This window comes from Zingiber officinale, chromosome 6B (assembly GCF_018446385.1).
Source record: "Zingiber officinale cultivar Zhangliang chromosome 6B, Zo_v1.1, whole genome shotgun sequence".
Taxonomy (NCBI): Eukaryota; Viridiplantae; Streptophyta; class Magnoliopsida; order Zingiberales; family Zingiberaceae; genus Zingiber; species Zingiber officinale.
In genome coordinates, this window is record NC_055996.1 from 12,197,215 (window position 1) to 12,224,286 (window position 27,072).

The window sequence follows — 27,072 nt, forward strand, 5'->3', positions numbered from 1 at the left end:
CAAGACGTTTGGAAGGGTTCCAAGCGCCTGAACATGGATAAAATTTTATCCAAATCGCATCGGATCGTGACACGTTAAGTTTTGATAAAATTTCTGTTCCAAGAGCCCGGAAGGGTTCTGGGATCTCAGACCGTTGTGATACGGCCCCCGCTGGGCGAGGTGCCCCGGGGGCGCCCAAGTGATCCAGACGCTCAGACCGTCTGGCGCCTGAACTTGGTCCAAGTGCCTAAACTTGGTCCCGACCAAGTCAACTTCCCAATTGACATTTTGGTATGGGCTCTTGCTCCGGTTCTACTTGCTTAGGTGGTTTTGGCTATCAAGAATGGGACTCACTTAAACAATTTTCAGGCCTTCTCAAACAACCTTCCACTCCGGCTTCTCGTCTCTCGGAAAAGTCGTGCACTTCCTTCTCCTTCGCCTAAATTGATTCGATAAAAATAAGATTTAGGTTGGAAGTTTTTAGATTTGGGTCGTATTCAAGTTGGAGGGTTTTAGGATTGAAGATCTTCAAGTCGAATTCAGGTTGATTCAGGTTAACTCGAATTAAAGTTTTAGTAGATTTTTTTAAAGTTAAATTAAATTTTATTTTAAAAATTAAGATGATTTTATGTATATCAATATCAATATTCGTATAGTAATGATAGAGAATGAAATATTGAGATAAAAATAAAGAATTATATAAAAATTAATCTAAAAAATTTATTTTTAATCTCATTATTTAGATCGAGTTTGGATTTAAGGGTTCAGATAGTATTCAGATTTGAGTTGGATTGAGATTTTTTATAAAAAAAGTTTCAATCCAACCTAAATCTAATTCCGTCCACAGAAATTAACATTCCTAACACCGAGTGGACCATAAAGCCCCACAAAATTTACAATGATCTTCAAAGTCCTTTTCTTTTCGACTTTCCAAAATTCTATAACTTCTTAATCAGAAATAATAAGTAAAAGTAGTAAAGTTGTAATTAGATTAGATTTTTTTATATCTCTAAATGTGTTGGATAAAATCTTAATTAAATTGAAATAAACGATCGAATCTATTTATTTCTAAATTTTTATTGGGTTAATTAATTTATTTTTTTTGTTTTTTTTAAACATGATTATTTTGATTTATTTGGTTCGGTCTTAATTATAAAATTCAGAATTCAATTAATGGAGTAGTCAATTCCACAAATTAAGAATTCAGCAGTTACCTTTAAAAAGTTAATTTTTCTTATTTTTTATCATAAAATTGTTTTTATTAATCACTATTATAACAAACAATTTTGATAAAACTGAAATAATTTTAATTGAATTGATAATGAATATTTTAAAATAACAGTATTTCGTTAATAGTAATATTGTTAAGTTAGAATAATTTATTTAGTATGGCAGTAATTATGATTATAGCTGAAATTAAATAAAATATCTTTAGAATAAAATAAAATAAGTGTTATTTTAATATTTCTAAAATAAAATCTCTTTTCTTGATGATAATCAAATTATAAAATAATTAAAATAAAGGCGTTTTTTCAATTATCATATCCAATATTAAATAATCTTTTAAGATCCTTTTCAACTTCTGTCAAATCATGATAGAGATCTTAAAGTGCATAATTAGTTGGTTGAGATTGATATGAAATAATTGAAACATTAAAAAAATTCAGTTCAAATTTCCTGAAAATTAGATTGACATTTCTTACATAATAAACCATTTTCAAAGGAATCCAAATCCAATATATATGAAATAAATTATTCTCACTAGCGTTTTCTAATCAAATCATAACTTTTGATGAATTAACGGATGCATTTGATCTAAGATTGTTGACTTCTTGATTTATCCTGGTATTGTAAAAAAATTTTAGAGAGTGGATATGTTATCCTTAAGATTAGTAGGGTAAGATAAATAACTGGTACCAACTAATTTTAAAAAAAATAAAATAGAAAAAAATGATTGATCTAACAATGTTAGGACGATGATAAGTCGAATGTGAGGGTTTTCCGATTTACTTAATAGCTGGAGAAAAATTTATGTGGAATACAATTGATGGTCTCTAAGATTAATCGGCATAAGTTGATACATGGTACTAATCAAGAAAAATACAAAATAAAAAATATATATTCTCTTGGATGATAAATGAACTAAATATTCATAAATAAGTTTGGTATTTGGCTTAGTAAGAGTTTATTTATGTTCGTTTAATATATACAATATCAATTAAATAAATAAACTTGAACAACTTGTTAAATTAAACAAATAAGGTTGAATACATATATATTCTGTTTGTTAATTTTCGTGAACAACATTCATAAACTATGTTCATTAATAAAATTCTTATCAATATGTTAAATAAATAAAAATAAATAAATAAACAAGTACGTTTGAATTATTATACTCAATAACCGATTAAATAAATAAAAATTTCAAACAATCAAACGAGTTTAAACTGAGGACTCGATAATATCTAAATAAGTCAAGCTTGAATTGAGATTTAGGTAATATTTAAATAAATCAAGTTCAAGACAAGTTTGAATTGAAAACATGATAACATTTAAACAAACTAAACTCAAGTCAAGTTTTAAACCAACGCAAATTTATAAAAATTAAATCAAGTTAAACTTAGATAATCATTTTAAAGGCTTGATTTATTTTAAACTCAATTCGACTCAATTACCTTATCAAATAAATTTAAATATTCTAAAATTTAGCTCCGTTCAATTATCTTATAAAATAAATTTTAATATCCTAAAGATGAATTCCGATTCGATTCTTTTGCGTTTAATTGGAAGAATCAATTACTTTAATTTTTGTTGGGTTCTGTGTGAGCCAAAGACAATAATTAAATTATACTTTTATTCCTTAAAATCAAGAATTTTGTTGCTTTGTGAAACAAGACGCTCATTTCCAGCGCTGCCTTTTTGCTCTTCTCAACTTCAAACTCAAACTGTGTTTTACTCGACAGGAAGCGACAATTTAGTCAACGGAAAAAAAAAAAAAAAAAAAAAAAAGAGGAAGGGTAGGAAGGGAAAAAAATATATTAATATATAATATATATGAGCAAACAAAATTTAGAATTTTGATAACAGTGTTTCATTATTAATTTTTGATTCGTTTGATGCATGCTCGCTTTACCTACTCCGATTTCTCCAATTGAATGCTCTCCAAGAACAGGCTGAATTCCACGTGATTCCTCAAAAAAACCACTTCTGATTTTTATAATCCCAGTCATTGTTCTAGATTATTGAGCTTTTTGGCAGTTCGATGGCATGCGAGATCATGTTTGACTTCAAATGACCCATTTTGTATTATTGTGTTCTTTCTTCCTTGTTACAAAATCAATTTGTTTAATTTCCATGAAAAAGATTATTTTTTGTTTTCGCAGGATTTTGATGGACAAGGAAGATAAATATTGGCGGAGTGATTTGGCATTGTAGGGTTTGGTGGAGGAGAGTGATGCGGAAGAAGCTTTGGAAATCATCAGAATCCTCTTCTTGTTTTGTAAAGCAGTAAGCACTGACCTTCGATTTCTTTTCCCCTCTTCTTTTCTTCTTCTCGTTTTTTTTTTTACTGAAATTGGTTGAGTGGGGGGAGACAGCGCACCATCAATGCGAGTTCGTATGGATTGACAGTGGAGTAATGGCGGCGACGGGAGTGGCGGCTTGCTTTTAATTTGTGGCAGAGAGGTTTGGTGGAGATGAACAAACAGGGAGAGAGAAATTAAGAAGAGAGAGAGAGAGAAGGGGGTTTGATTTCAAGTGTGAGATTTTTTTTCCTTTCTGTGTTTGGATGGTTCGATGGCCAGAAGATGACGCCGTTTTCGATCTGTGCTGCTTCTTCTTCTTCTTCTTCTTCTTCTTCTCGGGAGGGTTTTCGCTGTTATCTCTAGATCTGCTATCTTCGAGCGTCTTTAATGGAGATCTCTGAGATTGTTAGGGTTCCGGTGCTTGCAATGTGAAAGCTTTGTTCTTTCTCTGTCCTCACGGTTTGCCCTCTTTTGAAATTAGGGTTTGTGCGATGGTCTTCTAGGGAAGGGCGGCGGCTTGGATGAGCAGCATACATGCATCTCTCTCTATGGAAGCCGATTTCCCACTGCGCCGCCCTCATCCTCGGTGTTTCGGAGGGAGGCGGGCGGGCGCGGCGGCCTTCGGCGATCCGGAAGCTGCAGGAGAGCAAGCTCCGGGAGGCCCTGGAGGAGGCCTCGGAGGATGGGTCGCTGTCCAAGTCCCGCGTCATGGACGCCGACGACGGGTTCGGTAACCCCGACGAGGGTTCCATCAGCCGCTCGCGGTCGCTCGCCCGCCTTCGCGCCCAGCAGGAGTTCCTCCGCGCCACCGCCCTCGCCGCCGAGCGAGTCTTCCTCTCCGCCGAATCCATCCCCGCCCTGGACGAGGCCTTCGCCAAGTTCGTCACCATGTACCCGAAGTACCAGTCCTCCAGCCTCATCGACGGCCTCCGCCGCGACGAGTACTGCCACCTCGCCGACGCCGGCGCCCGGGTCTGCCTCGACTACTGCGGCTTCGGCTTGTTCTCCTACCTGCAGAGCTTCCAGGCCTGGGAGTCCTCCGCATTCAACCTCTCCGAGGTCACCGCCAACCTGAGCAACCACGCCCTGTACGGCGGCGCCGAGAAAGGCACGGCGGAGCACGACGTCAAGACCAAGATCATGGACTACCTCAACTTCCCTGACAACGAATACGGCCTGGTGCTCACCTTCAGCCGGGGCTCCGCCTTCAGATTGCTTGCCGAAACCTATCCGTTCCGCTCCAACAAGAAACTGCTGACAATGTTCGACCACGACAGCCAGTCGGTGAATTGGATGGTGCAGCACGCGAGGGAGAAAGGAGCCAAGGTCCGTAGCGCCTCGTTCAAGTGGCCGACCCTCAAGCTCTGCTCCACCGAGCTGAGGAAGCAGATCTCCGGCAAGAGGCGGAGGAGGAAGGACTCTGCGGCGGGGCTCTTCGTGTTCCCGGCCCAGTCCAGAGTCACCGGAGCTAAATACTCATACCAGTGGATGGCCCTCGCGCAGCAGCACAGCTGGCATGTGCTGCTCGACGCCGGAGCACTGGGGCCAAAGGACATGGATTCTCTCGGCCTCTCCCTTTTCCGGCCGGACTTCATCATCACCTCCTTCTACCGGGTGTTCGGTTTTGATCCCACCGGCTTTGGCTGCCTCCTGATCAAGAAGTCTGTGCTGGCGAGCTTGCAAAACCAGAATGGCAGCACCGGCACCGGAATGGTGAGGATCGTTCCGGTGTTCCCTCAGTATTTGAGTGATTCCGTTGATGGCCTCGATGCTTTGGATGGAATTGAAGATGACACAGTCAATGGCCTAGCTGAATCTTCCATGTCGGATGCCCTGAAAGGAGCCCAATTGCCTGCATTCTCTGGTGCATTTACATCTGCCCAGGTGAGGGATGCCATCGAGTCGGAGATGGACCACGACAATAGCTCCGACCGAGATGGGGCAAGCACAATCTTTGAGGAGAGCGAGAGCATTTCAGTTGGGGAGGTGATGAAGAGCCCGGTGTTTAGCGAAGATGATTCATCCGTCAACTCATTCTGGATCGATTTGGGTCAGAGTCCGGTTGCGACTGATCATACGGGGCTATCATACAAGGGAAAGTTAGGGTCTCCATTGCCACCTTCATGGTTTGCTAGAAAGAAGAACATCGAGAAGGTGTCACCGAATTTCAGGTGCAGGGAATTGAGAAGCCCCCTTATCAATGATCATGTGCTGTCTTTCGATGCTGCTCTATTGTCGGTATCACAGGAGCAAGATCACACGGAGGAAGGTCCTGGGGGATCGTCGGAGATTTGGGCAAAGTATGCAGTCCCTGAACATGAGAATGAAATTGAGGAAGAACCTAAAGTTAAGGATGGCAAACTGAACCATGTCGAGGTGAATGAGAGTGCCATAAGAAGGGAAACAGAAGGAGAGTTTCGATTGTTGGGGAGGAGGGAAGGAAATACTAACCGATTTGCTAGTAGTAAATTCCTGGGCATACAAGAGACTGACCGAATCACAAGCATGGATCGCAAGGTTTCCTTCAGCATGGAGGACAACCGAATTGCTGGAATAGGCTATGGTAATTTTGAATCTTGCGAAGTGTCTGGACGTGCACTTGGTGGTAGTGATGACGACGACAATGCTACTCGAGGCGATGAGGATGGCAGTGTTCAGGAGTCATGCAGATTGGAACCTGAGATCATTTGCAAAAACATCGATCATGCGAATACTATGGGCCTCAACAAAACAACACTGCGACTAAGGTATCTGATCAACTGGCTAGTGACATCGTTGCTGCAGTTACGGTTACCGGATTCAGCGGCGGGAAGTGGTAATTCTCTTGTTCAAATATATGGTCCGAAGATTAAGTATGAACGGGGTGCGGCCGTTGCATTCAACGTGAAGGATCACAATCGGGCAGTGATCAAGCCCGGAATTGTTCAAAAGCTAGCTGAGGAAAATGGTCTCTCTCTTGGCATTGGATTTCTCAGCCATATAAGGCTCTTGGACGATCAGAAACATTTACATGGTGAACTTCCAACAGATCCTGCCTTGTGTTATCCTGCAAACGGTGGCCACGAGAGCAAGAGCAAAAGTAAGAACAATGTCGTTCGGGTGGAGGTTGTCACTGCTTCGCTAGGGTTACTCACAAACTTTGAGGATGTGTACAAGTTGTGGGCATTTGTGGCCAAGTTTCTGGATTCTGCATTCCTCAAGAATGACAGATTATCCACCATTTCTGAGATTCCAGAAACATGAGACTGAAGCACAACCAGCAACCTCTTTTTGTAGCTCGATCGAAACAGAAATCATCGAACCCTAAAGTCTGTTCGGGGTATTGTATCGGCAGAAAATTCATCCTGAACTCTTCCTGCCTCAAGGAACAACTGTGTGTGTGTTCCATCAAGTTGAATTGATTCATTCTTGGTCTTCTTTTGGAGGTACAAGTTTGATGTAGAGTTGAATTCAGCAATATATTTATCATCACAAAGTTCTGAATATTGTCTCTTTTAGATCTTGATTACGTTTGGAGTTCTTGTTGGATTATCTCGCTAATTTTCTGGATTTGTGTTAAATGTGGTAATCATTCTTTATTACATTCAATCTCTTCTACGATCTCCATTGACGATCGAAGGATGACTGAAAAATGTTAGTTAATTTTTTGATACGATAATGTCATTTAGTTGTATTGATAATATAGTTCCAAGTTAAATTTTATCTATGTTTTCAATGTATGCAAGTATACAAGGATTTGGCATGTTACAAATGGAGCTCGAGAAGCTTATTGACTCGACGGGTTCAAGTTAGGTTGACGGTCGCGAACAAGCGAAGAAGATTGGGAGAAAATTTGAGACAATTTAGCTCACACGATTAGGTTAGGAGTAAACTATCACCTACATGTCCCAATCCAAGCTTGAGCTAGGATAGGCCCATGGGCCGCGACACCATCATATGACAAGGCCCACAATTAGAGTTTGGCCTAGCCCAATTTATCATGTTCGCGTCTAGGTCAAGTTGGGTTCATGACTTGAGCACGTCGCGTCTAGGTCAAGTTGGGTTCATGACTTGAGCGGGTCGAGCCGAGAGCCGAGCCACGAACCTTCAAAAGTACCAATGTCATCCCTCAAGAACAATAAAAACAAATGGATCGTTCACGGATCATGGATGGAGGATTGTACCTCTTCTCCTTTTTTTTCCTCAACAAAAGTGGTAAGCTTTTGATAGCGCAAGCAAGGTGATTGAGGTGGGTGAAAACAAAAGGAGTGGGGCTTCAAATTGTTAGGAGAAGGAGAAAAAGGGAAAAAGGCGGTGCAAAAAGTCGACAAGCTTTTTGAGCTCAATTATTGGCACACTACTCGTTCGTTCATTGACCCAGCCATATTATCTCACACATTATCAATTGTAAATATCTGAGTGCTCTTCTAATTTAACTTTTATTAACTATGTAAATATCCTAGATGTCGATCAGGAGTGAGTAATTGATTAATAATTAAATTAAAATTAAATAAATTAATTATTCTTTGAACAAATTAAATCGATCTAATTTTTTTTATAAAAACTGAACAAATAAAATTGGAGTTAGAAATCATTTTTTAATATATATATATATATAACATGAGTTGATTTTTAAATTTTAAAATAGAAACAAAATCGAATAAATTAAAATAATTAAGATTTGTTTTTAAAAAAAATGAATTTCCGAATGGATTAAATTTGAGAAAATGTAAAAAAAAAAAAAAACTTTGTTTGATTGATTTGGGTTGACAATTTTGTGGAGTTTTGATGGAAAGAAGGAAGTTTATGATAAAGAGAAAAAGAAAGAGAGAGAGAGGAAAAGTTGAGAGGACAAGGGAAAAGTAAAAGGCGAAGGGTAAGGGAGGTGTAGTACATGAGAATGGCATTTGACCATGCAAATTAAAGCATGTAAAAGCTGCAATCTATGGCTAAAGTGCCATGTTTCTCTCCTATCTGTTTTTGTATAGATTCATTCAAAAAATTGACTAGGCAAATGATTTGGATTAGTTTTTTTTTAAGTGTTAATGTATAGGTTTAGTCTATAATATGATGAAAAATAATATGATGGGTTAATATATAATTATGAAATATATATGCTAATATATAATCTAGAAACCAATATTAAAGTACGTATGGTTGCATGGCTCAATGTCATAACTCGAGAACTATTTTAAAAAAAAAGTCAACTCCACTATTTTCAACTCCTCGAGAACTTCTTCCTCTAGTTTTCTTGACTCTTGAAAAAAATAAGGATTAATCCAACTAATCATGTACATAAACTTTACTAGTGCAAGGCAAACAAAATATTGATTAATTAATATGAGAATCTCACTAGTTAATACGATTAATAGAGAATTTCATGATCATATGTTACCCATCACTTTCACTTTATAAATTCTTCCTTCCACTAAAATATTACTACAATTAATTTATTATTCTCATCTTCTTCAAATTTATTATTTTTTAGTCTAACAATTTTAAAACTTCTATATTATTTATAAACTAAATGAATTTCTCAAAATTATAAGAATAAGGATGGTAAGCCACATATATTAACTCTTCTACAATATTTGTCTAATAACTTAAGTTCATTGTAGCAAACTTAAATTCATGGCAACATGAATAGTTGTTTGATAGTAACAAATGAACTAAATTTAGATTATAGAGATAAGTTTAACCTTTTACTTATGTCTCAAATTTAATGTGGTACCCACTAATAATAGTCCAACCCTAATAAAAACCCTAATGCATCTAAAGCCACAATCTCTTGGCATCTATTTCTCTATTCCATTTTTATTCTTTCCTTTTATGTTAATATTGTACCTCTAGCTTCTTAAAAGCATTTCCTTTATTTTCATTTTATTTATTTTTAAATAAATATTTAGCTTTAGCTTCCACTCTCCAAGAACACAAGACTCATCTCCCTTCTCCCTATTTATTCATCCACTCCTCACCTTGCCACTTAACTATCTATCACTCTTGTTGTTCTTCAAACCCTTTCTTCTTGCTCAATTCCTTCCATCCATGGCAGCCATCTCATTTCCGGATCTCTCACTCCACATCAATCCCCCCTCGATGGGTGTTTTCGTTCAACATGACACAAGTTTTCCCCGTCACAATGAAAGCGACGCAACCACAAACCAAGTTGAAGTTGGGAGTGAGCCCATGCTTAGCCTAGGGCACCTTGATCATCCATCACAAATCTACAGAATTAAGCGCAATTTGAGGTCTGGGCACGGCGGGAGGAGCGTCAGGGCTCCGAGAATGCGGTGGACCACCACCCTCCATGCTCATTTCGTTCACGCGGTGGAGCTCCTCGGTGGCCATGAGAGTGAGTGCACTAACTAATAATTGAGCCTCGCGAGTTGTTATCATGTATCATATGGCAATAAACTGGTACTCATGTATCGAAGAATTAGTTACATGATTCGAGAGTACTAATACAGGAGCTACACCAAAGTCAGTTTTGGAGCTGATGAATGTGAAAGATCTTACACTGGCTCATGTAAAGAGCCATCTGCAGGTACTGATAATTGATAAAGTTCCTGCAAATTTACTGCCTTAGCTAGGGTTAGGGTTGTGCATGGGTTAACAAAAAGATCACGAGTACAGAGGACAAAATGGCATCTGTGGCAGTGTAATCTTTGCATGGTAGACTTTTGCCTGCAACTATTATTATTTTATCAATTAATTATTTGCTTATGCATTATTGTTTTCAGATGTATAGAACAGTCAAGAGCACTGATCACAGAGGAGACACTGCAGGTAGAGAAAATTTCACCTTGCCCTAGTTAGGGTTTTTGAACATTCAAATTCAGTTCGCGACACTGCATCTTCGTATCTCTTCTATTTAGCACCATTAGGTCAAGATAACAGTCGATTGTATGCAAATTGTTATGTAAACTACAATGAACCCTTCCTTTTGTTTAGCAAACTTTTGTGGTTGAATGCAAAAGTTTACTCTCTTTTTTCTTGAGATGAATCTTTATATAGATGCGAATGATGATTAGTGTAGTGATATGTCTTTTGGTGTTTGTTGGCAATGAGGAAGGGGGGGCAGATGCCATGGGGCAGTCACCTCACTGGGCCTTTGTTTGAATTATTAGGCTGGTGTTACATAAAGTAGTTGCAGGCCATTTGGATTTATATTAAAAAAAAATAAAAAAAAATAAAATTTTAGGGTTAAAGTTGCAGGACAAGATCAGAAGGGGTGGAACCAGAAGAGTGCAGATCATGAGGAAGGGCCAAATGAACATAAAGTAGCTGGGAATGACATGAGCATGATGAATAATTACTATAGGGTCACTAACCCTAATTCTTGTGATCATTCCTCAAGTTTCACCACACCAACACAGTTACTACTGCTGCCCAGCTCTCCAAGGTCAGTCCTTTATGTATATTCCTCAGTACTATTTGGAGTATAAATGAATCGATAAACATATTTCAGAATAAGCTAGTTAAGTATTTTGTGCATTTTCTACACTCAACCATCATAATCTCAAATTACCTTGATGGATCCTACTTCAAAATACATATCTTCAATGTAAATGGAGTCATATTCCAAGTAAAAATGACTCAAAAAGCTTATTTGAAAGTTAATAATTATACCATAAAAGCAAAAAAACTTTGTGCAGGAAGATGCTAAGATCTACAATTGGCTATACCTGCAAATCATTAATCAGGCAACATCTCTTGTCACCAGCTTACTTCAAAACCAAAAGTTTGTGTGGCAATCGAAGAGATCAGGTACATATGCAAAGTTTTAGCAGTACGTAATTGGTGTTGAGTTCATCATTTTTCAGAGACTGAATGCATTCACAACAGGTTTTGGTGGAAAATCTACTGAAACAATCTCAAGAAATTCCAAAGCTGGAAATGATCTCCAATAGCATGCCAAACCTAGACATGACTTTGGGCCGCTAGAAAACTTTAAGGCGAGCAATTCATCACTAATCCTTCTAAAGTTGGGAGAGACTTGTGTGTGTGTGTGTGTGTGTTGTGTGCATTTTGGTTGGGCTGTATGATGCTAAGAGTCAAAACATATTTGATGAGTTGGACCCTTGGCATGCATATGTTGTACATGTAAACTAGTCTTGATGGGATTAATCTAGTGTTGTTTGTGTAATTGATGATTGGGGTTCTGTTTATTTTGTAAGCATAGCAGCAAGAACTAATGTGGTACAGATTATGGTTAAAATACCGTAAATTTGCACTCAGAAAAATGGATATACACATTCAGGCAAATTTTTTTATCTAAGAAGAAAGAAGGAAAGGAGAGGGATGCATACTTACACATTCTTCTCTGTGAGAAGGGAGTGAGAAGTGGAGCTTGGTTCTGTGCTATACATTGATTCAACATTGCCACCACCGAGTGACCATTCCTCAGTCCAGCAAATTATCTCTCTTGCATATTGAAGTGCTGCATTGACAGAATCAGAATCCAATCCGTTAGCGTGTGTAACATAGAGTTTCCTCCCGGTGATTGACTGAAACAATGTCTTGAATTCCCTTGCGACGTAGTGAAAAGCTTGCTCGGCTTTTGTGGCTTCTCTGGACCCGCAACTGGTGTTGTTTCGCTTAGGTGGGTGACTGCTTACGAGTGGATGGAAGTTGTTGAACCATTCGCATAAGCTTAAGGGAGTGGTCTCTAGCTTCTGGTCAAACAAATCAAATTTGCTAAGTATCAGCAGAAAATCTTTCTCTTCAAAGGTCGGATTACTAACAATGCTCTCAAAGAGCCTTCGGCTCTCTATCATCTTATTGATGACTGCACCACTTGTATCTATGTAATATTCATCGTAGTCGGTCAGAGCAATGCAGAAAATCACCATCCTTGTATCTTCAAACATGTCCAGCCATTTGCAGTTCCTCTCTCCAGCACCTTTGTAAGGTCCTCGGATGAGCTGATACCTACCATAAATGAGTTGGAAGCATGCATTAGAATTCTAGTCGATGATACTTGACAGAAAGGATCCTGTCCTCGGCATTCTACCAGGAAAGTAAAAAAAAACAAAATTCCAAACATTTTAAGTAGTTGTGTCCAACTCAAAGCCAAGCTGGCTCAACAACATTTAGGAATTAGTAGAATCAAATCTTATAATCTTCAACCATTGGAAGATCTGAAAAAATATAATCTGATACTATTTTTTTTTCCCATTTCCGATATGCATGGAAAAATGCTTTTGTCGCACCTATAGCAGTTTAACATGTATTGTCAAAATCTTGCAACATCAAAACAATCACTGAAGATAGCATTAACCAACCTTGAGATTGTTTGCCGCTGCTCATGATCATCTATACTACTTCCAGTAGAAGGTAATTGTAACTCTGTCGATGCTATTCCATTGGAGGAATTTATTCCATCCGCATTTATAATGTCCACATTAGATGGTTCATAATTGTCTCTGGTTATATCAATGACCTGAAGAATAAACAAAAACAGTTTTAGTAACAAGTTTCGATGAAGGAATTACATATTATTAAATTCACCATAGTTTCCAGTATGTAGACTAATGAAAGGGAATGCTCAGTTGCTATTCATCTTACTGACATGTTTCCTGAGAAACATACTATTAAACCTCTCGCACTTCTATGTTGGACAGTTGGAACTGGTCATTTGAAAGGCAAAACAATCAATGTCAGTCCCAAGCCCAGTTAGGAATCATCATGAAATAATATCAAAAAGCTTATACTGATAAATGATCTGTTTCCTCTACAAGTCCTTTGTGTTATCTTATCTATTGGAAATGCTAATCTGATGCAAGATGATCCATTTATTTGAGAACAACTTTCAGTGTTATCTCGTTCATTGGAAGGGAAGACCCAAGATGAAGCTGATGATGCAAATAGAATTTAGTTTAAATAAACTGGTTCAGGGTCTAAAGACAAGTTATTTCTTTTTTTCCGTATTTTTACTATCTTCAAGACAGTTTATTTTGCATGAATCTTAATGCATCTAAGAAATATACTCAGGAAACAAAACAATTTCTTTATTTTATTCTATCTGCTTTTCCATGAGATCCCTGATGAAAGCACGCGAGCCTTTTTGTGAGATTGCCAACTTAAGCACACATTTTTTCTACCGCATTGGATTTTCTAATTTTACCAAAAATCAGTTCTTACGTCGTTGCATGCCAACAACTAAAATGTTAAATAACAATCTTGCAAATTGCAATACAAAGTCCATGTCCTTGGTCAATATGTTATGATAATTGATCTGCCACGCAAGCCATTTTATATAGATTTTCTCTCATCCTACATCACAAAATCAACTTGTATGAAGATCATAGTAGGTATACATATGAAACTTCAATTAAGTCGATAAAAGTGAACCATGCTGAAACTTTAATGTAATTCCTTGAAATTTAAGAATGCAAAGTTGCAAACGGAAGAAAAGAACAAGGAGCATGTTACCCTTTCTAAGAAATAACTCCGAATGGAAGGGAGGAGTCGAAGTTCACTTCTACGCTTGTATGTAGCTTGAATAGCAGAATTTTTCCACAATTCTTCCACTAATGTAGCATACTCTAGAGAAGAAGCTGGGAAAATAGCTTCAAAATTACCAGAGGTAAGAACCTTCAGGAGCCAATCAGCAAATGACTTCAACCGTGGAACCAATGAAAAGTCTGTTTCATCTCCTGCCCAACAAATTGAATGATCAGATTGTTTTATCTCTTCCATAAACTTAGTACTAAAACTTCGAATCATATAGATTAAAAGTAGTATACTGAAGAGAATGTGTCAACAGGATAAAACGGTGGACTTATTGTGGATATAGAGGTTTAACGACTCTAGACTACTTGTTCAATTTATCATAAAGGCAATATCTCATCATTTGGGTTTAGTACAATAATTGGCTATGCACACTAGTCCAACTTTCTAGAGAAGTTAGATCTAGGACCAATTATCTTGCACATTTTGGCAATCAGTTGGGTTTTTTATAATGTTTAAGTCAAGTGAAAACAAAGTGTTACTTGATATAAAAAGAATTAATACACTTTATTGAAAAGTGAGACATATTTATATACAAAACTAGAAATCTATCTTAAGAAAGAATCTAACTTAGAAAACTATAATTAAGCTAATTGACAGCTTGCTAATTGACAACTATGTTAGCTAATATATATAGATATATATATAGCTAATACTCCCCCTCAAGTTAAAGGGCAGCTCGGTGCACGAAGCTCCCGCTATGTGAGGTCCCGGGGAAGGATCCATTGTACGCAGCCTTACCCTGCTTTTTGCAAGAGGCTGTTTCCAGGATTCGAACCCGTGACGTTTTGGTCACAAAGCAATACTCCCCCTCAAGTTGGAGCATAGATATTAATCATACCCAACTTGTTACAAAGATAATCAACTCGAACTACATTTAAAGCTTTTGTGAAGATGCCCTTGTTCTCCAGTTCTCACATATCATGTAGAAATCAAGCTTTGTTGAATTTTCTCAAGAACAAAATGACAATCAATTTCAATGTGCTTAGTTTGCTTATGAAACACAGGATTCGATGCAATATGAAGAGCAACTTGGTTATCACACCACAGTTTTGCTGGTACTGAAATTTTAAATCCTATTTCAATCGAGAGTTGATATATCTACATTATCTCAGATAGAGACAGTGGCATAGCCCTATATTCTGACTCTGCATCGGATCATGACACAACATTTTACTTCTTACTCTTCTATGAGACTAAATTTCCTCCAACGAAGATACAATAACTTGAAGTAGATCTTTTATCCATTTTGGAATCTGTCCAATCTGCATCTTAAAAACATTCAATATGAGTGTGTCCATGATTTGCATATACGATACTCCGTCTGGGTGTTCCTTTCCAGTAACACAAAATTTGCTCTAGCGCTGCCCAATGATGAACTGTTAGAGATAGCATAAATCGACTGACAATACTTCCTGAATATGCAATTTTTGAACGAGTAACGATAAGGTAATTTAACTTCCCAATCAACCTTCGATATCTGTCAGGATGTTTAAATAATTCTCCATTTCCTATGAGGTACATATTCTGAGTTATTGGAGCACTATAAGACTTTGCCCCCAATTTTCCTATCACAATTAATAGGTTGAGGACATATTTTCTCTGAGATAAAAATATACATTTTTTACTCCTCGTAACTTCAACATCTAAGAAATACTTTAACATCCACAAGTCCTTCGTGTGAAGTTGACTATGAATGAAAGACTTAAGAGATGAGATTCTCGTATTATCTACATACACAACTAATAGAATAATACCAGCTCCTGATTGCTTGTAGAATACAAAATGGTCAGACTTGCTTTTCATCATACCAAATTTTCCAATAACCTAACTAAATTTTCCAAACCAAGTACAAGAACTCTGTTTCAAACCATACAAAGATTTTCAAAGACAATAAACTCACCTTGACTCCTCCTGGAGGTTGCTCCATATACACCTCCTCCTAAAAATCGCCATAAAGAAAAGTATTCTTGATATCAAGTTAATGTAAAAGTCAATGATGAGTAACGATCATTGAAATAAATAATTGAACAGATATCAATTTTACGATAGAAAAAGTGTCTTCCTCCCTTTGATGAGTATGAGTAGGTGAGGACAGGAAATAAGATGTGTCTTTCATGAAAGTAACATCAATTAAGATAAGATATTTGTTAATACTAGGATAATAACACTTATAACTTTTCTGAAGATAAGAATAACCAAGAAAGATACACATCAAAGACTTGGGATCTAATTCAATGACATGCAGATGAACATCCCGAATAAAACAAATGCTACCAAATATCCTAGGATTAACAGGAAAAGACTTATTGGGAAAAATGATTTTGTAAGGGATCTTACTGTGAAAATAGAGGATGGCATACGATTAATGAGAAAATATGAGCCCAAAAAGGTTTCGGAACATCCATTTGAAATAAAAAGGCCCATGCAGTTTCAAGAAGATGTCTGTCTTTACATTCTACCTAGGGGTGTAAACGAATCGAATCGAGCCAAATATGTAGAAAATTTTAAGGCTCGAATTCGGCTCGAAATAGATATATTCGAGTTCAAGCTTTGATTCGAAACTCGAAAAATTCAAAATGTTTGGTTCGAGTTCGGATCGAGTTAGGGCTCGGGTTCGAGTTCGGCTCGAAATATTCGAACATGTTTGCGAACTATTCGAATTATTGCTCGAAAATAAGTTCAAAAGGCTCGAAATTTATTTATTTATTATATATTTAACTTATATTAATAAATATTAAGGCTCGCGAGCGGCTCGAACAATATAATTTTGGCTCAAGTTCGATTCGAAAAAAAGTTTGAACATGTTCGAGTTCGGTTCGAATTCGATAAATTCGAATACGAATCGAATATTTTTCGAGCTAGTTCGAAAAGCTCACGAGCCGGCTCGATTCGTTTGCAACCCTAATTCTACCACACTATTTTAGGATAGAGTATTTGTAAATACCTCGAGTTAGTTTTGATGTGATCAACCGAGTTAAGTTAGATCATGTGTGTTTGATGCCTTGTGTCTGAGTGTGCAAGGACTTAGGAACACAATAAGTCAAATGAAAAACGTGGTAAGTGAGAAGGACGACATATGAACAATGGAAGTTAACCATTTTCGGATGAACAGTGCTAGAGGTGCTTTGGATTGGACCGGAGGTGCCTCAGATGAATATTACTGAAGGTGCCTCCAATGAACTAGAGGTGCCTCGGAGGTGCCTCAGATGAATAGTACTGAAGGTACCTCCTTTGTTTCCATTGTGATTAGTTGATTTCCAAGCACATAATTAATATTGCGACTTACCAAAGCACCACTAAGTAGAACGGATGCAGTATTTTTTATATGAAGAACACGACTAAATATATCTTGTAAAGAGGAGACCTCAGAAGCATAGAGAACTTGTGACTTAGCAGACTCAAAGTCGAGAGATAGGCTAACGAGGAAGCTCATGAAAGTCATATGCTCTCATTGGCATTGTTGAACCATCACATCAGGGTTAAAGGGCAGAAACATATTAAGCTCCTCATATATCTTCTTGAACGTCATAACATAATTGACTAGAGGTTGATCTTGTTTTTCCACATGGTAAAAGGCTTTACAAACTTCATACATGCAGGAGAGATTCCCATTTCCTTCCCTTTTCCAGAGTATAAAAATTCATAATCTATCAGTTCTTTAACAAATTCACAGTGATTGATCAAAATAATTACATCACTATCAATACAATTCCAAATCTAGAGGAACAAGCAAGCATCCTCTCGAAGCCATGTCTACTTCGAATCATCTTTAGGAGGATCATCAGTCAAATGACCATCTTTATGATACTTCATAGATAAAGATGAACAATCTTAACCCTAATCCAAATAGTTTAAACCATTTAACTTATGGTACATGATTTTAGACACCATAGGCACCACATCTATCACAATCGAAGGCTTATTCTCAGCTATAAGAGCGAGCGAGAAGGAAGGCCGAACCAATATTGGCATCGACGGTTGCCAAGCGAAGGCTCTGACAATAGGAAAACCATCACAAGCATAGTTATTTAAGGAGGGGCAACGCATAGGTGCTATGGGGTATGAGGCACTAAGCGTAAGGTGAGGTGGACGTCTTACTAAAGGCGCTTTGGGTATAAATTTATATAATTCAATATATATAGGAAATTTCTACCAACAAATTTCACTAACGAAATTATAATCTATAAACTATTAAACAATAATGTAAATATTAAATTTACTAACATTCAAATATTGAAATAGTTTATCTTCATAATCAAAATCAAACTTCAAATTAAAGAAAAAACAAACTTCAAATATTAAAGAGTCACGCAGAGAGAAATAATTCTACAAAAAGTGAAATCCGTCACCCTGACGGCTCTCCCACGACTGCCCCACACCATTGGGAGAGAGTAAATCAGCAAACCAAAATTAACCATCACATGGGAGGGTAATTCCTCGATCTTTGCCTAGATTCGACCCTTGCTCAATTTTGCAAACCTACCATGTGATAACCAACTCGGCTATACCCTAGGGGTCATGTAAAGAGAAATAAGTTTGCAAGTGAGGCTGATGTTCATTTACTACGGAGAAGAAGAGTCATGCAAGAAAAACGTGTTGCATGCATACAACCTAATTAAAAGTTGATGTTCATTTTCTAAGAGAGAGGAAGAGTCACTCATGAAAAATGTTGTTGCATGTATACAACCTAATTTAAGCTAGATGTTCATTTTCTAAGAGAGAGGAAGAGTCACTCATGAAAAATGTATAGTATGCATGCAACCTAATTAAAGGTTGATATTTATTTTATAGAGGAGAAGAAGAGTCATGCTAGAAAAATATGCGACATGCATGCAACTTAATTAATTTAAAGGGTAATTAAAGGTATGGGTTGACATTAATTTTTTTTTTTCACTTCAATAAGGTGAGGGAAATTACGCTTTAAGCGTGCCTTAACCTCTCAAAAGGCTTACGCTTAAGTGTGCTTCTTTCAAGTATTTCGCCTGGGTCACTACCCAGGCGAAAATGGCACGCCTAGGCGCAGCTAGGCACACATTTTTCACAACTATGGTCATGAGTGGGGCAGGGCAACAAGGAAACCACATTGAAGGAGGGCAGCGATGGTGGCTACTCGGCGCATGGGATGACGCACTTACAATCGCATGTCGGTGCTACTCACGTTCAAATAGAGAATCTTCACCAAGAACGGATCAAACAAATCAGTGACAGAGATCGATCCAAGAATGGTCGGTGACGTTAAAGGAATCCGCTGCAACACTTCCACAGTGGGAGGTTGGGCGACCACCGAAGTGGGAAGACGAAGATGAGGAAGGCAAAGTTGGAGGTTACGGTGGTGATTCTGCTGACACTAGGGTTAGATAAGGGCGGCGACTGTTGCAGCGAGAAGTATCGCCGCGAGCGCATGTATGTGAGGGGTAGAAGAGGCGGAGATGGAACTCTAGTTTCGAATTTCTAATGCTCTAATACCATATTACTTGAGATAAAAAAATTAGTACACTTTATTGAAGAATGAGGCATATTTATATACAAAACTAGAAATGTATCTTCGGAAAGAATCTATCTTAGAAAACTGTAATTAAGTTAATTGACAGCTTGCTAATTGACATCTATATTAGCTAATATATACAGATATTAGCTATGATACCAATTATATGATCGAAGAAAGCGTTAGAGGGGTGAATAACGCTCGTGGCTTTTTCACGTTTTTCGTAAAACTTAGAGTTAAAGCAGCAGAAATAAGACAATAATTAATAATGCTAACACGATTAGTTTTACTTGGTTCGGAGCCTTTGAGGACTACTACTCCAAGACCCACGATTGTTAATCACTTTCATTGGGCAATTCATTATTAATTCGATTAAGTACAAAATCTAGGATATGAAAATATAACTTTTGCTTAAATAAATTATACCGACAACTTTATGAGATTTGTAGTAGAGCGTAGTTGTTAGAGCAGTGTCCCAGTGTAGTAGTCGAAGTTCAGAGCAGCGCGGAGATCATTTGATCGTTTGAAGTTGTTAGTAGTGAGAAGAAGTGATGATTCAAGGGGTTAAACCTTAACTAAGGGGGAGCATTTTTTTCTAAAAACTTGGAATTTTTTAGAAATAAACAACCTTAGCTAAGGATGAGCATTTTTATGAACTTAAAAATATTTTCCAAATAAATAAAGTTCTTACTTTGAGAATTCTTTCTACTCATTGAAATTGTTGCTTACTTTAAAAATGTTAATCAAAATAATGTTTACTTTAAAAACATTGTCGGAGTAGCGTCCTAGTGTTGTAGTCGAAGTTTGGAGAAGCACAAAGATCGTTTGATCGTTTGAAGTTGTTAGCGGTGAGTAGAAGTGATGATTCAAGCTGCTGGTCTAACCCCTTTATAAAGGATCATCCAAGCGCCTCTATGCCTTTAAGGTGCCTCAATCGAATCTGATCGGATTCAAGCTCATCGCGCCTTATCCTCGTCCAGGCACCTCAATCCCTTTGAGGCCCCTTGGTTGTTGACGTGGCTAGCGCCGAGCGAAGCTCTCCCGGTCGACTCTATCCCATCCTAGGCGCCTCAATTCCTTTGAGGCACCTGGATCAGGCATGCGCAAACCAACCATGCGTCGAGGTGACAAAGACACCTAAATACCTTTCAGGCGCCTGAATTAGCTTGAGGTGCCTAAATCCTTGCAGGCGCCTAGATCAGCATCACTGCTTTAACTCTAAGTTTTACGAAAACATGAAAAAGCCATGAGGGTTATTCACCCCCTCTAGCACTTTCTTCGAGCCTACATATACAGCTAATACAAAGTAAGCACCCATGCTTCAATTGAAACAGAATATACAAAGATAAAAGTAACCCCTTCGTTATTGAACCTAAAATCATAAGGCCATTATTTCGATGGTATGATAACTTGGACGTTCAATATTACAAGTAACTTCATTATAAACTTATACATCATCAAATTGACACCAACATACGCTACTTGCACAACTCATGTGTGGAAAATTTAGTAGTTAATGAACACAATTTTGCATGGTTGCAAACGTAAGTCAGAATAATTGAAAATTGATCTTGTACCTGAAGAATCAAATTGCAGGTTTCCTCTCCTCCCAGTCAAAATATCTTCTTCAAACCATTCACGGCACTCAAGCAGCAAGGCAAGGTCTCGGTATATGGTGGTCTGTATCATAATTTTAATATCTTGACACTCATTCTCCGAGAATGATAGCCCATAAAACAATTTGGCCTGAAACAACCAATAAAACAGTTATGCCTGATTAATGTGGGATTTTAAATAATGGAACTGCCATTTCAAGCTATGCAAAACATTAGATGCTCACACAAGAAACCATTTTTTAAGGAGTTAAATATGTACAGTTCGAGACATTTATGGGAATCAAAACAAACTGTTCTAGAAGTTCTCAGCATCACATTCAGAAGTAATGAAAGTTGTTTTGGTTAGTTTTGGGGTGTCTCAATGGCAATGATTGGCACTAACTCATCACTATGCCAAGAGGCTAGTATTTTCCAATAAACATCAGAGAAAATATTTCGTCCTAGAACATGATTACTAAAAGAAACAAAATTAGTCCCAATATCAGCAACCTCATCATCTATTAGTATAAAAATCCATTTTAAAGTAGTAAGTTCATAAATTGTACTTAACATCTACCAACTAAAGAATAAATATCATGTGAAGAGAGAGGTTGATGTTATTGTTTTGTAACGAGAGTGCCTAGGATGTTTAGCCAAGAGTTCGCTTTGCCTAGTAGATAGGTGGCCCATATTAGGTGATCCTTTTAAAATGCAGCCTAGGCAGACCACCTGGGCAGCCTGGACAATCCTCCTAAGCAACTTAGCAGGCTCACACAACCTTCCCAAGTAGCGTAGGCGGCAAAGGCAGTGTGCTTAATTAACCTAGGCGGCCCAACCAATCCTCCTAAACAACCTAGGCAACCTAGAGTTTCCATGGTGGTCTAAAGAAAAATAATAATTTTTCTATGTTTTTTGAATCCATTTGACATTAGTTTTTTTATCTATATTTAATATTGTAGCACGATACTAATTATAAGCAAGTTATATGTTTTCTTTCAATTTGGATTTATGGTCGTAAACTATTGAATTTAGTGTCTTGTTATAATTTACATATACATCAATATTAGTTATTTCTACTTAATTTACTTCTCTTTCCTATTTTTAATAGTATTTTAATACCAACAGCATATGCCGTCACCTAGGTGCCCATGTACGGTCTAGGCTCTATGTAGTAGGCCGCCTACTGCCTAAAATCATCTTTTAATACTTTGGTTTATGTATGTTTTTCACTTGAGCTAGAAAGGCTAAAATCTTACTACATTAGAGGAAACTCAAGACATTGTTTGAGGTTTGAAAAGCCTAAATTCATAGTTGAAACCTCAAAGAAAGGGTTACTTTAGAAACGTTCCCTTCAAGCAAGAGACTCTGAAATGAAGTTCAGAAGCAGGAGGTACAGAAAATGTTAAAAAGTCAGTGGCATGCTCTCAAATAAATAATGTGCTCACACCAATAATATTTTGGAAAACAGCTTCAAATTTGCCATATGTATCATATAATATGTGATTGAACACAACAAGCAACTATCGGCTTTCCTAAGTGATTTCTTCTTCTAATTTGCATCGTTTCAAGTAAATACCTGCTTGAAAACAGTAGTCGCCCCTGATCCATCGCTCCCAATCAACAAAAGCTTTTGAATTGCTTTCTTATCAAGGTTGTCAGGAAGAGGTCTTTTCACGAAGTTGTTTGCCTCTTCACAACATTTTGAATTCTGACTAGGAAATGGCAATGAAAGAAGAGGGCAAAGTAGCTTCATACGGCGCTGCAATATAAGAAACCATGAGAAAATTAATTTCCACATAGTTCACTTTGATACGGGTAAATTCAACATTTACCTTTCCCCAAATCTTCCCTTTGACCTTTTTTTGTCCTTCCTCCATGTATGTTCCATCAGCAGAGAGCCAATAATTAGGATTCCCAGCACAGGGGACACCAGACCACTGGAAAACAGATGAGGCAGATATCTTTATACTGAATTTTCACTAAAACTACTAGCATTTATAATGTACCTTAAGCATCTTCATCTCAGCGTTTGTAATCTCCCGGCCATTTATTTGGATTCCAGTATTTCCTTTACTTGCATTTTTCTCTAGATGCCCCCCAACATTTAGATGTGCTGTGATGATGCTATTAGGCTTGTGTCCTTCCTATTGATTAGCATAAACAATTAATTTATTGGCACAAGTACAACAGAAACAAAGCAAAAAGAGGCAACACAAAAGAAATGCTTAACCATCCAATCTAAGTTTGGTTATAACAATAGATACTATCATGTAATTGTATCTGCACTAGCAATCAACTTAGTTGAAAATCATATGAATTGAAAATTCTAAATAAATGAATAAATAAAACAAAAAAGTGTTTGGATCTCTCCCTAGGCAAGTAAGGTCGATTGGAGCAAAGCTTCATGTTTTCTGAAGCCAATGGTTTTGGTTATTTGATGCCATCGTATTGTAGAAGAGTTTTCAAATATAACACAAAGAACAAAGTGTAGAACAACTTTACTGTAAGTTTTCTAGCTCACCTTTCCCCAGTAGCCAGAAAGCTTGTCGTACCAGTAGTATCCAGGGTTAAGCTTAGGAGGAGGGCGCGGACAGCTCTGTAACAGAAACATTTCCTCCAGATTGAGTCTCTTCCCATTGACACGGATATCTTCCGGTCTCAACTGATTTGACTTGCAGTTTTTCTCGGCCTCCATCAGCAGTTCAATCTCCAGGTCACTCAGCAGCCTCTTCAGCAAACGCGAGCTCTTCCCCAGTCTCTCTCTGTTCGACTCCAGTATCGGATAACCAATGCAAGAGATGCACTTCCTTCCCTCAGGCATGGAACCCATGCCCATGGTTGTCAACACGCACCTGCCACAGTACTTGGCACCGCAAGCCAAGCAACTCTCTTTCTCCGTAAAACGGTTTCCTCTCGAGCAACTGTAGCAAGCCCCCTTCTTGATCCTCAAACCCTCCGAGTTCGCGACCGGAGTGGTCCCAACTGCGGGTGTAGTAGAATAATTGGACTGGCCGGACTCTTGGAAAGTCACAATCGGCGCCCTCCAAGCCGGCGTGTCGGAGGACTCGTCGGCTTCCTCGATCTCGGAGGCGCACGACCGGAAGGCGGAGGCGGGGGAGCTGAGGGGCGACTCGGTGGAGAGCCGATCGTGGGCTCCTCCGAACTCCTCCGAGAACCTGACGGTGCCGGAAACGTCGGCGGTCTCGGAGGAGAGAATTTCGAGGGATCCGTCGGAGCCTAGGGCATCGGAATCCGGGGCGGCCGCGACGGCGGCGTAGTTCTCGATGACGGAGGTGGGGGAGGAGGAGGAGAGGAGCGGCGTGGGGTTCTTCGGGGAGGGGAGCGGGAGGACTACGGGGAGCGAAACGGGGCCAGCGGTGACGGGGGCTAGGGCGGCGAAGGGGATGCGCTCGACATCGACGGGGAGCGCGCGGGGCAGGGCGTAGGGCAGAGGAGGGCCATCGTAGACCGCGGCGAAGGAATAGCTGGAGGCCTCTGCCTCCGGATCCGCCTCCGCCGAAGAGGGCACAAGAAGAGGCGGCATGGCGACTAGCGAGCGCGGCGGAGACGAGAAAGAATGAGAGGAAAAGAGTCCGACCGGCGACTTTATGCGGAGCAAGCGAACGCAGAGGGGGAGGGGGGAAGGTGTCGCGATGGCTGAATATTCAAACGGGATTGAGTTGACTGGGTGGGGCCGGGCAAAGGATCCACGTCATCATCAGTGATGTGGCGTATGAAACAATTTCAAAAAACTATTTTCGTTATTATCAATGTTGAAAAACTATCAAAAAAGTTATTAAAATATTATGTGAAGATAAAAAGATAATAATAAAATTATTTTTAAAAAAAGTATCTAAGCTAGTTAAAGTAAGTTTTTAATATCAATAATTTATTTTTTAAAAAATTGGAGCAGAGAAATTATTGAAAACTTACGCCGTCAACCAAGTAACCAACAATATTAATATTAGTTCTTTTCTTTATCATAACAAATAATAAATAAAGAATATTAATATAATAAAGTCACTGCCAGTCTATTTCCTTGTGCCTACCCATTTATTTCTTTCTTGTCGTTGAACTTTTTTTCTACCAACAATAAGTTTGAAGCAATAAGTTCATGTTGATTGACAAATTAAACATTTCAATAATAAAAATAAAATAAAATAAGAATACAAAGTTGACTGTTTTTTTAGTTGGAATGATCCGAGGAGAACTGTACGAAAAATTTTTATCGACCAGATTAAATTAAAAAATACTTAAAAATTTTATTAGTTAATTCACCAATGCAAACTTTGCTTCAAACAGAGGTAAATAAAAATTTATAAGTTATTTACAGGCAAGGGATGAAAAATATTTTATAGCTTTTAGCCCATTTAATTGTTTTATTTTATTTTATTTTATTTTATTTTATAGATCTTATGCTTCACACAATCAAATATCTATTTGTCAATAATAATAAATTTAGGTCTGAAAAAATAATAACTGTTTTATCAAAAACAATATTATTCCCTTTTTACTCTTCCCGTTAACCTCTTGAATCCCATGCTATTTTTTAATACATAAGCTTGATATGAAAAAATATCCTTCCCGTTAACTCTTAAATCCCATGCTATTTTTTAATATATAAACTTGATATGAAAAAATATCCGACCCACCGATGCAGGGTCGGCCCTGACTTTTCGGAGTCCTTGGGCGAAAAGAGAAAAGGGACCTCTATAGGAAAAAAATATATAATAACGTACAATTTGAATACAGTTTAATAGAAAAACTTAAAAATTAATATATTCCATTTAAAATATGATAAACTCCATACAAAATATATTTCTCAAGATTTTTCAAAAAGTACAACACCATACAAAATATATTTCCTATGTTTAATACCTATGAATACAAAAAAAAAAAAAAGTATGAAATAATCATTGAAAAATCTATATCTTTTAGCATTTTGAGAAGTAAAATCGTCAATAAGATTTTCAAAATCAAAATTTTCTAACACCTCATTTTCGATACATAAAATTGTCAAGCCGTTTATATGCAAATCATTATCATGATCTTCTCTCAATTCTTCTTGCTCATTCGTTGCATGATTATGATCATTATTTTCTCTCAATTGTTCTCGTTCATTGATTGTATTATCATTTAGTTTTTTTTTATTACTCAATTGTTGTTCATTTGTTGTATAATCATTTAGTTTTTCTTAATTTTTTTTCTTGTAATTCATTAATTGAATCTTCAATTGAAGAGTTAGCTTTAAAAAACTTACAAAGAATACCTTTGTGAGTTTTAATAATCTGTTTCACTCTTTATCTTTTGTTTCTTTTTTTTGACTCCAAGATTGATATTTCTTTGAAACATGTTTGAACTACCAATTTCAAGTGTAAAAATAAAGCACACCAAATCAGCAATAAAGCTAATAATGAAACAAACACAAGTAGTGAAAATAATAGTTGAAGAACAATAAAGCTTGGTTTATGCTTGAAACAATCAATATAATTTATTCTATGATGATTAAAATTGAGATGATTTATTTTAAGTCTTTCAAATATGTAAGAAAATTCATAAAATATTAGCTCCAATACAATATTAAAAATTAATATTGAATATTGATAATAAGAAAAAAATATAGATAAGTAGGTAACTTACATTGTAAGTTTATATATTGATCAATGATGATATTGATGAAACTAAAATTTTAATTGGAACAAAAACTTAATTAGAAGAGATTAAAGGAGAAGAAATGAGAAAATTAGCATTCATGATTCATACTTTACTCTTTGGAGTCTTATGACTTCTATAAATAAATTAATGAAGAAAAAATTGTACAAACAATAAAATCTTGGAACGAGAAAAAAATGACCATTTACCTTCCTTCTTTTTTTCTTGGACCTTTATTAAAATAATCCAATAATTTTTTAGGGGCTTTTTATTAAAACAATCTAATAAAATATAATATATATTATATATATATATATGTCAAATTCAGGGCCCCCTAAAAATC

At 37.3% G+C, this 27,072-nt stretch overlaps 3 protein-coding genes across 10 annotated transcripts; 2 read left to right on the forward strand and 1 right to left on the reverse strand.

Moving 5' to 3' along the window:
- The first annotated feature begins 3,051 nt into the window (after nucleotides 1–3,051).
- On the forward strand, nucleotides 3,052–7,011 carry LOC121992002. Of its 6 annotated transcripts, none has more exons than XM_042546101.1 (3): nucleotides 3,052–3,163; nucleotides 3,363–3,486; nucleotides 3,576–7,011. In XM_042546101.1, exon 3 carries the CDS (start codon nucleotides 4,038–4,040, stop codon nucleotides 6,744–6,746), a length of 2,709 nt encoding a protein of 902 aa, XP_042402035.1. In that variant the 5' UTR covers nucleotides 3,052–3,163; nucleotides 3,363–3,486; nucleotides 3,576–4,037; the 3' UTR covers nucleotides 6,747–7,011. The 6 variants fall into 6 exon arrangements, with proteins under 6 accessions (XP_042402035.1, XP_042402033.1, XP_042402036.1 ...); XM_042546099.1 differs by having other exon boundaries at nucleotides 3,072–3,282; XM_042546102.1 differs by having other exon boundaries at nucleotides 3,072–3,282; nucleotides 3,985–7,011.
- Nucleotides 7,012–9,285: 2,274 nt separating this feature from the next.
- Nucleotides 9,286–11,628, forward strand: LOC121992005 (probable transcription factor KAN4). 2 transcript variants are annotated; one of them, XM_042546109.1, is made up of 6 exons: nucleotides 9,286–9,834; nucleotides 9,950–10,026; nucleotides 10,223–10,268; nucleotides 10,698–10,884; nucleotides 11,138–11,249; nucleotides 11,328–11,628. In XM_042546109.1, exons 1-6 carry the CDS (start codon nucleotides 9,528–9,530, stop codon nucleotides 11,424–11,426), a joined length of 828 nt encoding a protein of 275 aa, XP_042402043.1. In that variant the 5' UTR covers nucleotides 9,286–9,527; the 3' UTR covers nucleotides 11,427–11,628. The 2 variants fall into 2 exon arrangements, with proteins under 2 accessions (XP_042402043.1, XP_042402042.1); XM_042546108.1 differs by having other exon boundaries at nucleotides 9,288–9,834; nucleotides 10,692–10,884.
- A 35-nt stretch (nucleotides 11,629–11,663) lies between these two features.
- Nucleotides 11,664–24,696, reverse strand: LOC121992004 (extra-large guanine nucleotide-binding protein 1-like). Of its 2 annotated transcripts, XM_042546105.1 has the most exons (9): nucleotides 23,599–24,692; nucleotides 23,084–23,221; nucleotides 22,910–23,014; nucleotides 22,654–22,836; nucleotides 21,060–21,228; nucleotides 15,898–15,936; nucleotides 13,917–14,140; nucleotides 12,767–12,924; nucleotides 11,664–12,413 (listed from the first exon to the last, which is right to left on the reverse strand). In XM_042546105.1, exons 1-9 carry the CDS (start codon nucleotides 24,619–24,621, stop codon nucleotides 11,792–11,794), a joined length of 2,661 nt encoding a protein of 886 aa, XP_042402039.1. In that variant the 5' UTR covers nucleotides 24,622–24,692; the 3' UTR covers nucleotides 11,664–11,791. The 2 variants fall into 2 exon arrangements, with proteins under 2 accessions (XP_042402039.1, XP_042402041.1); XM_042546107.1 differs by lacking the exon at nucleotides 15,898–15,936 and having other exon boundaries at nucleotides 23,599–24,696.
- Nucleotides 24,697–27,072: the final 2,376 nt, after the last annotated feature.